General features: G+C 49.1%; 3 protein-coding genes across 3 annotated transcripts; 1 reads left to right on the top strand and 2 right to left on the bottom strand.

The window, feature by feature from the left end:
• Positions 1 to 868: 868 nt before the first annotated feature.
• LOC117836893 (probable inorganic phosphate transporter 1-12) lies at positions 869 to 2,746 on the top strand. The gene has a single exon (XM_034716414.2). The coding sequence runs from the start codon at positions 989 to 991 to the stop codon at positions 2,618 to 2,620; it is 1,632 nt and encodes a 543-aa protein (XP_034572305.1). The 5' UTR covers positions 869 to 988; the 3' UTR covers positions 2,621 to 2,746.
• A 1,179-nt stretch (positions 2,747 to 3,925) lies between these two features.
• On the bottom strand, positions 3,926 to 6,054 carry LOC117836537 (inorganic phosphate transporter 1-2). The gene is made up of 2 exons (XM_034715987.2): positions 5,899 to 6,054; positions 3,926 to 5,816 (listed from the first exon to the last, which is right to left on the bottom strand). Exon 2 carries the CDS (start codon positions 5,764 to 5,766, stop codon positions 4,183 to 4,185), a length of 1,584 nt encoding a protein of 527 aa, XP_034571878.1. The 5' UTR covers positions 5,767 to 5,816; positions 5,899 to 6,054; the 3' UTR covers positions 3,926 to 4,182.
• Positions 6,055 to 7,922: 1,868 nt separating this feature from the next.
• Positions 7,923 to 12,709, bottom strand: LOC117839678 (uncharacterized). Its single transcript, XM_034720069.2, has 14 exons — positions 12,220 to 12,709; positions 12,049 to 12,126; positions 11,901 to 11,956; positions 11,272 to 11,391; positions 11,060 to 11,130; positions 10,823 to 10,916; positions 10,532 to 10,744; positions 10,152 to 10,403; positions 9,894 to 10,002; positions 8,828 to 8,895; positions 8,668 to 8,737; positions 8,510 to 8,584; positions 8,326 to 8,417; positions 7,923 to 8,233 (listed from the first exon to the last, which is right to left on the bottom strand). The coding sequence occupies exons 1-14, from the start codon at positions 12,586 to 12,588 to the stop codon at positions 8,152 to 8,154; spliced, it is 1,749 nt and encodes a 582-aa protein (XP_034575960.1). The 5' UTR covers positions 12,589 to 12,709; the 3' UTR covers positions 7,923 to 8,151.
• Between the last annotated feature and the right edge of the window lie 1,044 nt (positions 12,710 to 13,753).

The raw sequence follows: 13,753 nt of genomic DNA, 5'->3' as shown, positions 1-13,753 counted from the left end.
TTACTGCCGCTGTGTAACCTGCTCTACCGAGAAATCCAAGTGTTGCTAGTCTGAATTCTGCGGCATGAGTTTGGCGCTATAATTTGTAGCCTCGCGTAGCTGGCGGCGCTCCAAGAAGACAATGCAAATGACGTACGACTAACCTACTCGGCGTGACGTGTGAATGCTATGTGTTTTCAGCGGCGTAGTATTTCTCTCCGATTTTTTTTTAACTTCTGTTCAGGTTCAGGATCTAATTCATAGTCAGGTATTATTCCTGTAAAAATCAGCATTATCTCAAGCTAGATCGGTTCGGAGCCGTTGTATGATTTGCTAGATGCAATCACTCGGAGTTCACTTGTTACGGAAGGTTGCAGCTTGCTTCAGTTTTGGGCCCGAAAAGCGTTAGCCACATGGAATTCAAATGCCCAACAGGGCGGAGGTTTCGCTTCTTGGGCCCCCAAGAAACAGAAACATGATGACCATGGTGATATCAGTCTGTTGTGTGATCCAGCGATTTTTCTTGAAGATGATGATGAACACAACTGAGCCCGTGTCTTATGATTTTTGGATTAAAAGAATTGATGGAGTTGGTTACAAACAATCATGCACTGGACTGAGATCGAACTTCGTTGAGTTTATGTTCATCATTTCAATAAAAAAAATTCTTGGATACGACTTCGTTTCGCTCTGGTAAAACTAATTCCAGCAGATGCTCTGCAGTAGTACGGACGGTCAAGATGAGATCCCCAGCAAACTCGGAATCACACGCCTAACCTCATTCCAACCGTAGATCGAGTCCGATCCTGCGTTCGACGTCCATCCTCATGAAGCCCTCAATATAACGCCCACACCCTGCGCCGTTTCTTTGACAGCTGGATCCGCCGCAAACGTAACAACCTCGGCTCCCCCCTTCCGATCTACTCCTACATTTAGGCGAGGCGTTGGAGTTCTTGGCGGCGGCGGCGGCGGCGGCAGCAGCAGCAGTGCGTCGAGACCGCGCGGCACCATGGCGAGGCAGGAGCGGCGGGCGCAGCTCCAGGTGCTGACCACGCTCGACGCCGCCAAGACGCAGTGGTACCACTTCACGGCGATCGTCGTCGCGGGCATGGGCTTCTTCACCGACGCCTACGACCTCTTCTGCATCTCGCTCGTCACCAAGCTCCTCGGCCGCATCTACTACACCGACCCCGCCAGCCCCGACCCCGGCACGCTGCCGCCCAACGTCGCCGCCGCGGTGAACGGCGTCGCGCTCTGCGGCACGCTCGCGGGGCAGCTCTTCTTCGGCTGGCTCGGCGACAAGCTCGGCCGCAAGAGCGTCTACGGCATGACGCTGCTGCTCATGGTGATCTGCTCCGTCGCGTCCGGGCTCTCGTTCGGGAGCACCCCCAACGGCGTCATGGCCACGCTCTGCTTCTTCCGCTTCTGGCTCGGCTTCGGCATCGGCGGCGACTACCCGCTCAGCGCCACCATCATGTCTGAGTACGCCAACAAGAAGACCCGCGGTGCCTTCATCGCCGCCGTGTTCGCCATGCAGGGCTTCGGCATCCTCGCCGGCGGCATCGTCACGCTCATCCTCTCCACGGTGTTCCGCAAGGCCTTCCCGGCGCCGGCGTACCTGGTTGATGCCGCGGCGTCCACCGTCCCGCAGGCCGACTACGTGTGGCGCATCATCCTCATGCTCGGCGCGGCGCCTGCGATCCTGACCTACTACTGGCGGACGAAGATGCCCGAGACGGCGCGGTACACCGCGCTGGTCGCCAAGAACGCCAAGCAGGCCGCCGCGGACATGTCCAAGGTGCTGCAGGTGGAGATCGATGCGGAGTCGGAGAAGCTGGACGAGATCACCCGGAACAAGGACTACGGCCTCTTCTCGTCGCGGTTCGCGAAGCGTCACGGCTTCCACCTCCTCGGCACGGCGGCGACGTGGTTCCTGGTGGACATCGCCTACTACAGCCAGAACCTGTTCCAGAAGGATATCTTCGCTAGCATCCACTGGATCCCCAAGGCGCGCACCATGAGCGCGCTCGAGGAGGTGTTCCGCATCTCCCGCGCGCAGACGCTCATCGCGCTCTGCGGCACCGTGCCGGGCTACTGGTTCACCGTCTTCCTCATCGACATCCTCGGCCGCTTCGCCATCCAGCTCCTGGGCTTCGCCATGATGACCGTCTTCATGCTCGGCCTCGCCGTCCCGTACCACCACTGGACCACGTCGGGCAACCACATCGGCTTCGCCGTCATGTATGGCTTCACCTTCTTCTTCGCCAACTTCGGGCCCAACGCGACGACGTTCATCGTCCCGGCCGAGATCTTCCCGGCGCGTCTCCGGTCCACCTGCCACGGCATCTCCGCCGCTGCCGGTAAGGCCGGCGCAATCATCGGAGCCTTCGGGTTCCTCTACGCGGCGCAGCCCAAGGACAAGGCGCACGTGGACGCCGGGTACAAGCCAGGGATCGGCGTGCAGAACGCGCTCATCGTGCTCGCCGTGTGCAACTTCCTAGGGTTCTTGTTCACCTTCCTGGTGCCGGAATCCAAAGGGAAGTCGCTTGAGGAGATGTCCGGCGAGGCCAACGAGGAGGAAACCACCGGCACCAGCGCCAACGCCAACGCCATGCAGCCTTCCGGACTTGAAATGGTGTAGACATGCGTACGTGCTTTTGTGACGGTACTAGGCAGAGAGATCTTTGTTAGCACGTAGGATTATTATACATCAATTTTCTTGTACTGAACTTGAGGTGTTGAATTCGAAATTTATTTCAAATTCTTATGGAATGTGCTGATTTTTTATAAGCAGGAGTAGGCGAGTAGCGATGTCGCCATGTTTTGGGCAGTTTCTGTTGCGCAACAACACCTTTAGCTGGACCTGGATAGAATTCGACGCAAATTTCCCCCCCTAGAACCTTTCAGTTTATCTGAAACTCTTGTGCAGCTACAAATAACTTCTCTGCAGCCAACTAATTGTGGGATGATTTGTTGCTTCACATGGCGCCACGTACCAAAAAGTCAAGACCTGTGTGCTTTATGGATGGTCCCTGCAATCTATGTTTGGTGTCCTGATCATCAGTACCAACTTGCAATCTACATTTGACTGAGCGCCAAGAGAGCCAGATCACCAGAATAGACTAGCAAACGATTGAGTGAATGATCGCAGAACACTGCTGCAGTCGACGGTGAACCAGTACCCCGGGATGGTGCCGCACAGCGCGATCAGCGCCTGCGCGTGCGCGATGCGGAACAGCTCCTCGACCGCTCCACTCCACGCCGAGAAGAGGCCCCACTCCACGCCGGCGGCGAGGGCCGTCTTCTCGGCGCGCGGCGCTCTCCTCGATCTCGGTGTGCATCACCCTGGACATGTCCGCCGAGGCCTGCTTGGCGTTGCGCTCGACCAGCGCCGTGTACCTCGCCGTCTCGGGCATCTTTACACTCCTATTTGCTATGTTAAATTGGTTTGCAGGTTATGATTTGTTCATACATTAAAAAATTGGTTACTGATTATCCTTCCCCTTTGCACGGTTCATGGTTATACGTCCGCGTGACATGAGTCATGTCCGTGTCAAGAACTTGTCTTTCCTTGCGTATGTCAGTATATGCATGTAAACTGCAACGTGACATGCGGCTTGCGTAGCCCTTGGAATTAATCCCACAGGATATGGCTCTTGTCCCATCATTTTCGGAGGATCTATTGAAATCGTATACGATCGACCAACATTTTCCAATGCTATACGTACCATGCGCATAGTAAAATCGACCACGACGAATAATCGATGATCCCAGCTCCATATACAAGAAAATGAACTGAAAATGGCATAGCATTCTCGGCCTAATGCAGTGGTTATGCCCAGACGCCCAGTGGGCTTCGGGCCGTCCTAGACTAGGAAGACTAGCATTGCGGCCACACGTCGTCAAGGACACGAGCGGCAAAGTTTGTCCAAAATTCAAATGGGAATGCTGAAGTACAACAGCTTTTTATTCATTGATAAGAATGTCGGTCAATCAGACACAAACACTAGCACGAACGAAATTCTCAATGGAGAAATTACCCAAAAATATTTTCAAATATCACACAGAATGCAATAAATCGGAAGGTAGGAGTATAATGTAAACCACACAAGGACACAGTCAAGCATACAAACAGAACCTGAAAACCATCCGTGCATCACGTACGCACGCGCGCAGAAAGTGTGTGGGGGGAGCTGCAGGCCCCTAGACTCTGGCCGGAGCATCGGTGGCGTCGTCGCCGATGTTCTCCTTGGAGATCTCCTCGAGCGACTTGCCCTTGGACTCCGGCACGAACAGCGACATGATCATTCCCAGGAAGTTGGTGCCGGCGAGCAGGAACAGCGTGTTGCGGATGCCGATGCCCGGCGTGTACCCGTGGTCGGGCTTCTTGGGGTCCTGCGCCGCGTACAGGAACCCGAACGCGCCCACGATGGCGCCGGCCTTGCCGGCGGCCGCGGAGACGCCGTGGCACGTGGACCGGAGCCTCGCCGGGAAGATCTCCGCCGGCACGACGAAGGTGGTGCTGTTGGGCCCGAAGTTGGCGAAGAAGAAGGTGAGGCCGTAGAGCACGACGAACCCCGTGTGGTGCGCCGGCTGCGTCCAGTGCTCGTACGGCACCGCCAGCGCGATCATGAAGACGGTCATCATGAGGAAGCCCATGAGCTGGATCCAGAACCTGCCCATGACGTCGATGAGGGCGACGGTGAACCAGTACCCGGGGATGGTGCCGCACAGCGCGATGAGAGCCTGGGCGCGCGAGATGCGGAACACCTCCTCGATGGCGTTCATGGTCTTCGCCGGAGGGATCCACCCGACCTTGGTGAAGATGTCCTTCTGGAACAGGTTCTGGCTGTAGAAGGCGATATCGAGCAGGAACCACGTGCTGGTGGTGGCCAGGAGGTGGAGCCCGTGGCGCCGTAGGAACTGCGACGAGAAGAGGCCCCAGTTGTCGCCGGCGATCACCTGGCGCTGCACCTCCTCCTCCTCGTCCTGGATCTCCTTCTGCAGCACCTTGGTCATGTCGGCCGCGGCCTGCTTCGTGTTCCGGGCGATCAGCGCCGTGTACCGCGCCGTCTCGGGCATCTTCATGCGCCAGTAGTAGGTGAGCGCGGCCGGGATGGTGCCGAACATGAGGATGATGCGCCACATGTAGTCGGCCTGCGGCACAAGGGACGCCTGCGGGTTTTCGGCGAACGACGGCGCCGGGTACGCGTTCCGGAACGCCGCCGACACGAGGAGCGCGACGATGGTGCCGAAGAGGATGCCGAAGCCCTGCATGGCGAACACGGCGGCGATGAAGGCGCCGCGGGTCTTCTTGTTGGCGTACTCCGACATGATGGTGGCGCTGAGCGGGTAGTCGCCGCCGATGCCGAAGCCGAGCCAGAAGCGGAAGAAGCAGAGCGTGCCGATGACGCCCTGGGCCGTGTGGCCGAACGAGAGGGCGGACGCGACGGAGCAGAGCACCATGAGGATGAGCGTGAAGCCGTAGACGCTCTTGCGGCCGAGCTTGTCGCCGAGCCACCCGAAGAAGAGCTGGCCGGCGAGCGTGCCGCAGAGCGCGACGCCGTTCACGGCGGCCGACACGCTGGGCGGGAGGGTCCCGGGTTCCTTGGAGTTGGGATCGGTGTAGTAGATGCGGCCGAGGAGCCTGGTGACCAGCGCGATGCAGAACAGGTCGTACGCGTCGGTGAAGAACCCCATACCGGCGATCACGATCGCCATGAAATGGTACCATTGCGTCTTGGCCTGGTCGAGAGTGGCCAAGACGTTGAGCTGAGCTCCCGCCATTGTGCTAAACTTTCCCTTCTCCTGTGTGCTTCCTGCTCTCACACCTGCAACTGCAACATCATGATGGTTTCTTCAGTAGGCATAAGGCAGAGGAGAACGTCAACTCTGCTGCAAGATAGATTGAGAGCTTACCTGGAGCAGGGAGAGGAAGACTGGCACTTGGCTGCGTGGTGAGTTTCCTGATCGGCGAGGCATATATATATAGCCAAGGAGACCGGCAGGATACAGACAACGAGCTAGGTTGCCAATGTCACACTGGGTAGTTGCACGTCTAGAATATCTCTGTACCGAACATGGTGCCTCCGTACATTACCAAAATGATCATCTACAGGTTGACATGTTGCGACTAAAAAATTGGGGTATTTCAAAGGTCAAATGTTTTGCTTCGAGAAGCACAGCTAGGTTTGCCTGCGTTTGTTTTGGGACTAGTTTAATTGTTGAATGTTTAGCAGGTTTGACTTCCAAAAATGCTATGGAACCGGTGGCAAGCACGGTTACAACGGGTACAATGGATTTGGTGTAGAGAGAGATCGATGGCAACGGGTCGAGTAAGGTAAAAACACGCCGACTATGTATCGATTGGTACTCCGTAAAATTTTAGACCTACACTGGATGCAGTACTCACGCATACCCGCACGGCGCACCCATTGAACAAAGTTGGTGACAGCCGAAGAAAAAGTGGGTTGGAGATTTGGTTGCTATCAGAATAGACAGAGTGCATTATATTTTAAACATAAACGGGTGAAACTACATACCTATATTATTACCCGTGAGTGGAATTTTACATCACGCTCGTTGAGCGCGGCACCGTGGGTAGGATTGCCATTTCTAAATTGGTATGTATTATCATAGGGGCGACAAAACGCGTTGTGCAAGTGTTTTTTGTTCAAATTTGGTGGAATGTTTATGTTTGCCATGCTCGAAACTGATAAATGGTCCTCCCTCCATCTCAATATTATTATGCACTTAGATATATGGTATGTCTAAATATATAGCAAAAGTTATGAATTTAGGAGAATCAAAACAACCTATAATTTGGGACGGAGAGAATACTACTTGATCGAGTACTTATTTTTTAATTCTGATAGTTTCTTTCGTTTTGCAAGAAATGTTTCAGATAATTTCAGAACTAACTCACGCAGATAGCCAGCTATAGTCGGCTAATTGCATCGTGCAACCATACTTAGCCAGAGGACATTTGACAGCTTCAGCTGCTAGCTAATAACCATTGACTTGCAGTTTCGGGCTGCAACACATCTGGCGAATGAGAATTCACAACTAATTGCGGCGTTAGATAGTACGCCTGAGATCATTACCGGATACGGATATTGCATGCATTAATCGTCAACGCGAGAAGGATGCTCAAAAGATCCGAATATGCGAGTCTCTGCCAGTGATTTGTACAGTTGTATATGCTCTTGGACTTCGTCTCAGCGCTGGTCCGCGATAATTAAGCAGCTGACGTGGCGCAAAATCTATTCAATCTCTGGTGTTCTTCTCCCGCTGCACGCTACTTGATGGATGTGATATGCTGCAGTCCTTATCGTTTGCCAATTTGGAGATTTGTTTCTCCTGTTCTTCTGTCTCTGAGAGTAAGGATGGCGCCAGCTGCATTTCATATCGCTTCGTTTGGAAGCTCAAACTAAAGACGAGAAGCCCAAGTTAAACTGTTAAGAGGTCTATCCAGGGTGCATTATTGCCGATGCAAGCAGTACAACCATTGTGATGTACTGTTCGAAATCGAAAGAAACTGTCCACGGAATGAAGCAAGCACAAGAACTGTCACTTCGTCAGTCTACAAGGCATCATGCCTGAAGGGGTTGACATTGTAATATATGAATTATGTGGATTAGTTATCAAACACATCGATTTTAAATGTGTTGACATTTTTAGTTTATCAGCAGTTGACTTGTGGATTATCCGAGGACAAATTTTGCCTCACTACCTCATGCAGTTAACCAAAAGCAAAACAGACCGGAGTTTATTTTTTTCCTCCTCTTGACAACTAGTTCCTATTGTCCAAGCAAATCAATCTTGACGCCTAACAAACCATCCCAACGTGTTGATTCATTTCTGTGAGACAGAACAAACGTCTTATTTCTCAATACCTATGGACCTGTCAAAATTTTACAGTACCCAAAGAGTACACCGAGCTCTAGAGAAACTTAAGAGACATATAGATACATCACTTATTTGTTTATACAGAATAATTGACATACATAATTACGCCTCCCTAAAGGAAAAGGAATAGCACAGAGCAATAATGTCAACTCAACTAGATACAAAATGGACAGTTCTAGAAGGGAATACTTCTACAGAGGACAGATAGGTTGTACAGAGTAGTATGCGAAGGCGTGAACCGCTCATTTGCAAGCCCATGGCAGATCAACCAGATGGCCTCTGGTAGACATGCTTTGTTCTTGGGTCTACAATTATGCCCTTTCCACCATTCACTTCAAGGTCATGCCTGCGGGATTGATTATTTGAGATGAAGTCCAGAGATGAAGTCCAGTTTAACCAGCAGACTTCTAAAAGAGATAAAAAGTATAGATTGCTTACTGAAAGACAAAATCGGGGATCGTTAGTTGTTCACGTGGTACGTATCTGAACAGCTGCACAAGTCTGTCGACGTATACAGTTTTCTTCCAGACCTATTGAAACAGAAAAAAGAGTTTCAGAAATTTCAAGCATGGGGCATGTCAAAGAATTAAAAAAAACAGAGGTTTAGAATCAAAGCAAGCACCTCTCCGTCAACAAAAAGTTGCATCGCCAAAATAGCTGTTCTCAATCCCAGTGTTGGGTGGAGTACATATATAGCCTGTAAAGATTAGAGCCATCAATAATTCAAATATTCCAAATGGAAGATTAGAACCACACGATGAGGTCAAATAAGATGCTCACATGAAGATTTCTTTGATGCTTCCGGCCTAGTATTTGCTGTAAGCGTTTCATGAATCCTAAATCAGGTTGTCTGTAAATTCAATAGAAAAAAAATAGTTCAATGTACCAGGTTAAGACAAAGGGTGTAATTTCAATCTTGGCATATTTATCGAAAGCTTACGGTTGCAGGGATGCTGCAGAGTGTAAATAGACAATTGAGTACGGCTTTTGAATCAAAGGTTCAAACTCCTGCAAAAATGGCATACAATGGTGATGAATGAGCAAAACCAATATGAAGAAAATGCCATGCAACGAGGAACCAATAATAGTAAATACCATGGATTTTGATGAGAAATTAACAGAATTATTAACAGAGTGCATGATAATGGTTTCACAATATGATACTTGCACAATCCCTGTTTTCAATAAAGCCTTGGTTTGAGTTCTCAATTTTAGGCCCATCCCACCACTTAATTGCACATATACCTATCATATCTTGTTGGTCTTTTATAACTTCCATACAAATTTGATACCTTAAGAAACCTATCATTGAAAAGCAACAATGGTATCACATACCAATTCCTTAGGATTGAAGGAGGGTATAAAACTAGTTTCCGGCACAGCAGCCAGCATATCCTTAACAAAGAAAAGTCCAGGCCAACTCATGGACAAAGAAACAGCATCAGCAATTTCAATATACATATATTAAAATTTTAGTTTACCTTCCAGATATTGGAAATATATACATACATCAAAATTTGTAGTTTACCTTCTGGATATCGGCAATTTTAATATATCTGCATGAATGCATCGAAATTTCTAGTTTACCTTCAGGATACTCGGGCGGTGCTGCCCCGTTACAAACCAATAGAGAAATGCACTAATCAGTTGTCAGCAACAATGTTCACTATTGAGTTGTCCAACTCGCAAAAGCATCATGATGCGCCATCAAGCTTTTTGTCCCCCCAAAGTTTAATTAAAATTTAAAAATCTTATCAATAGGATTCGCTATAATAAGAAATATCACATACAAATTAGAATATGCGTGCATGGCTCATGATAGAAAAGAAAATGATTGAGCAAGCAGAGCAATACATATATGTTGGAATACCATAACTGAGAAATGCAATGCAAGAAATTCATAGCCGATCAGTGGGGGCATTTGCAAGATTATTTACATTGGTGGAAAGAAACAAAATAGATACTCCTCATTAACATGTCCAATTAGTGTGTTAAGGATAAATCACCTTTACTACATATAGAACAAATCGTTCAAGATCCAAGCAGCGAAGAAGAAAGTGAGCACCAACAACAACCATAACTGGGCGCCCTTCACTATCAACTCCTCCACGGTAACTGCAGTTGGTAGTGACCATCAAAATAGAAGCAATAATACAGTGATAACATGAAAACAATGATGGATTGAGATCTATTAGTATCACAAAGGTAAAGCAATGCAAACTAAAGAGAATCCATAAGGACGAGAATTAGATAAATTTGCATACATTATTTTCATTTCAGCAATATCTGAAAGATTCATAGAATTTGCTTTAGCAAGGTATCGTGAATGAAGCGAATATTCTTCAGCAGCAGATAATGGAGGGCTGCCAAGATCACCAAACCCGAGCAAGTTAGCAAAGTTAATTCCCTTGTTTGCCTGAGCAGATTTTTCCCATTGCTCCTTGCGTCGGAGATCAGGATCTTTAATTATTGACATAAAGGCAGGATCCAAATATGAGTCCAACTTGAAAGAGTTCCTGGTAAGATAAGCCATCTATAATCAGGTAACCTCTTAATTAACGACCATTAAACATACGGAGATATCTTTCAAGTAATTTCTGTCAGTCACTGGAACCAAGAAATATATAACTATTTGTAACCTCACCTTCTACGTGTCAATCCAGAATCGGGAAGAGGGATATCCGCAAGTGTAGGAATTGGTGTTTTGCTATTTGCTGCCCCAGCAGGCAAAGGTTTTATTCTTATTTTCCTTTCATCTATTACTGTCTCACCATTCTCATCCCCAACATCAGCTGGAAGTTTCAATGCGGCTATCTCTTCTTCATGCTTATCCCGAGGGAAATATAGTGGAAGCAATCTGATGAATGAAACAGTATCAACCAACATAAGAACATTGTCGCAATTAATTAATCACAGTGGATTTTGGGCCACAAACCTCTTATATATCTCTGTGTCAGATGATGATGTTGTACAAAAGACAATAGCTCTTATTTTGTCCTTTTGCTTCTCCAGAAAACGTCTCACGGTTCCTGCTCAATCTCAACCAAAGGGCATGAGAGTTAGAATAAGAAAAACTAAGCGCGCAGTAGGTAAATCACTGCACTAAATAACTCATGTTTCAGTTCCATCAGTCATACAAGAGCAAAAGGCAAATATCAGTCAGCGAACTCACTAATTGCCACATGAGCAGCTGGTTCACGAGGGTAATTCTTGGCTTCCGTGTATATGCAACCAGTTGCAATGCTAACCACATGGAAGGCAGAATAAATTACTTTAAAAAATTGCAGGACATTCAAATGTGAAATGGCATTAGAAAATGGAACCTACAGATAAATCAGTAGGCATTTAACGTTTGACTATTTAATACCATTTTTTCACAAATACCTGTCAAGGCCGTTCTCAATGAGCAGTTCCAAACAAGATCTGTAGCAGTGGCTAAGCGCGTTCTCTGCAGCTGTGTGATACTTTACAGCATATTTAGGGCCCACAGTGTGGATGACCTTCCTACAAAATAAGACAGCGATTTTTTGAGCATTGCGAAAGAGCATAACTGTCATTTCAAGTAAGTTCAAGCAAATGGTTCTAGAAGTTCAAACAATTTAATTTGATAAGAGTTTAAGCCATGAAGGTCTTATAGGAATAAACTCAAGCATATGCCACAAAGAAAAGCATAGCCTTTTTTCACCAATATACTGACCAAAGTTGGGAAAAGTGACTGGCAAATTTTCCCTATCACTCTTTCTTTGTCAAGTGTGCCATGTGTATTTTGCCAAAAGAGTAGCTCTCATATTGAAATTTTGGTAACACAAATGAGATGCCTAAAGGGCTACTCCTGGTCTCCTGCCTCCTAAAGGGCTTTTATTAAGCATTCCAAACAGCATTTCAAGAGGCTTGCTGCTCCTACTACTAATATTGCAATTTTCATATAGACATGCTGTTGGCGAAAAGTACTCATGCACTCTGCTTCAGCTTCCTAAGCACAAGTCGCCAATCCAATTAATCAAATCACATACCTGGCAGGCAGATCATAAGCATTGGTCATCTTAGCCATCCCAGTGCGGCAGCCACCCTGCAGACAGTTCACAGACGAAAAGCCACTCACAACCCCAATTTACCAACCAAATTCGAAAGCAAAATCGGCGTCCCAAAACCAAACATTACCAATGTAGCGCACTCCTCGGCGAGTCCTGGTCCTGCAGCAGCGTGAAGCCCAGGGCTACTATGAGCCTCGTCCAAGTTCTACACAACCACAGAATGACAGAACCACTGGCAATCAGCATCCCCAATTGCAGCATTCAGAGCTAGACAGACCAGCATCGAGGGAATTCCGACCTCGTTGGTGGAGTTGACGACGGCATCGACCTCTAGGTTCCACGGGTGGCCCCTCCAGAGGTAGATCTTCGAGTTGATCTCGTGATCGACTGGGAACCGCGACGCGCCGCGGCCCCCGGGCCCCGCGGCCGCGTCGTCGCCGGTGAGCGGGTCGGAGAAGGAGAGGAAGGACGAGGGTGGGGTCTCGGATCCGGCGGAGGTGGGGGAGAGCGGGGAGATGCGCTGGTCGGGGTCGCTCCAGCGCGGGACCTGGTCGAGCGTCACGGCCGGCTCCACCCCGCCGACGCCCGGCGCCATGGGCGACGCCGCCGACGCCGAAGCCGTCGGGGAGGCGGAGGCCGACGCCGCCGACGGCGAGCGGTGCTGCATGGCTGTGGCCGGATCAGAAACGCGAGGTCATGGGGATTACTGAGCGCGAGAGGGAGATGCGTTCGCGCGCGAAGCGGGAGGAGGCGGAGGTGACTGGTGTGGGAGAAGCTTTGGGGGATCGAATCGACGAGGCGAGGGAGGAGAGAGAAAGGAGATTAGAATTAAGGGAATAATTAAATGCCCCAATAATTGTTGCTGTCTGTAGAAATTATGTAGACGAAGAAATGTACGCAAACGGAGTAGAGAGATAGGGACTGATGTGTGGGCCTACCGTATTCTTGTCCTGGAGTATAGTTTGGGGGTACATTCTGTTGCGTACATCTGAGTTGCTGATGCAGGCCGTGCTAGCTGTGTTTCACGAATCACGACGAATGTGTGGGACCTGCCGAAACCGACCTGTTTCCGGCCCAGTTATTTGGGGAGTGCCGGCCCAAGAGTAGCCCGTGCTGAAAGAGGCAAGCAAAGCCCACACTCTCGATCAAACAAGAAACATAATTGCTACCAAGCTACTGTCAATCAATCAAATACTCAAATGTGTGCTGATGCGAGGACGGCGGCATGTCGGCATGTGTTTTCTGTTCAAGACACTGTCAGGCCTGCACATGCTAAAAGGAATGGTCTTGGATATCGCTCCTCTTTATTTACACAGTCATCTTAGATTGTCAGTCTTGTTGTGACATGATAGAGAGACTCGATTTTTCCCCAACAGAAGGTGGCGACAGTTTTGAGTGCGTCGAATGCATCAGAATCAAGTTTGGTGATACGTGAAGCGATACGAGAGAAACAAGCAACATTGCTGTGATAATGTTGAAACCAATATATATACTCAGTATAAAGAAAACAAAATATTTACTGCGTTGGAAGCTAGGAAAAAGGGTGAATTTGGGACGAATTGGCGGTAGGGCTGTCAACGAGCCGAGCTCGAGCGAGCTTACCATCTCAAGCTCAGGCTTGATGGAAGGTCGAGCCGAGCTCGAGTTGAGCCTGAGATCTGTGCGAGCTTGTAGGTAGGCTCAAGCTCGGCTCGTGAGAAGATCGTGAAAGCTTGAGCTCGGCTTGCTTAAGCTCGTTTACAAACAACATGTAGAGTTTCAGACTCAAGAGATTAAACAACTAGCTTATATTCACTACTGTCTCGGGCTCTTGGTGGGTGGCTGAGACATTC

This window comes from Setaria viridis, chromosome 9 (genome assembly GCF_005286985.2).
Source record: "Setaria viridis chromosome 9, Setaria_viridis_v4.0, whole genome shotgun sequence".
NCBI lineage: Eukaryota > Viridiplantae > Streptophyta > Magnoliopsida > Poales > Poaceae > Setaria > Setaria viridis.
Note: the sequence above shows the minus strand (reverse complement) of the source record. Positions and strands in the feature narration are given on the sequence as shown.

Bases quoted from the DNA above. Each gene is read 5' to 3' on its own strand.
- LOC117836893 (XM_034716414.2), top strand. From the start codon at position 989: ATGGCGAGGCAGGAGCGGCGGGCGCAGCTCCAGGTGCTGACCACGCTC.
- LOC117836537 (XM_034715987.2), bottom strand. From the start codon at position 5,766: ATGGCGGGAGCTCAGCTCAACGTCTTGGCCACTCTCGACCAGGCCAAG.
- LOC117839678 (XM_034720069.2), bottom strand. From the start codon at position 12,588: ATGCAGCACCGCTCGCCGTCGGCGGCGTCGGCCTCCGCCTCCCCGACG. The intron at 11,957-12,048 runs GTAATGTTTGGT...AACTGTCTGCAG, and splicing joins CCGAGGAGTGCGCTACATTG to GGTGGCTGCCGCACTGGGAT. The intron at 8,418-8,509 runs GTGCTTGCTTTG...CTGTTTCAATAG, and splicing joins AACTTTTTGTTGACGGAGAG to GTCTGGAAGAAAACTGTATA.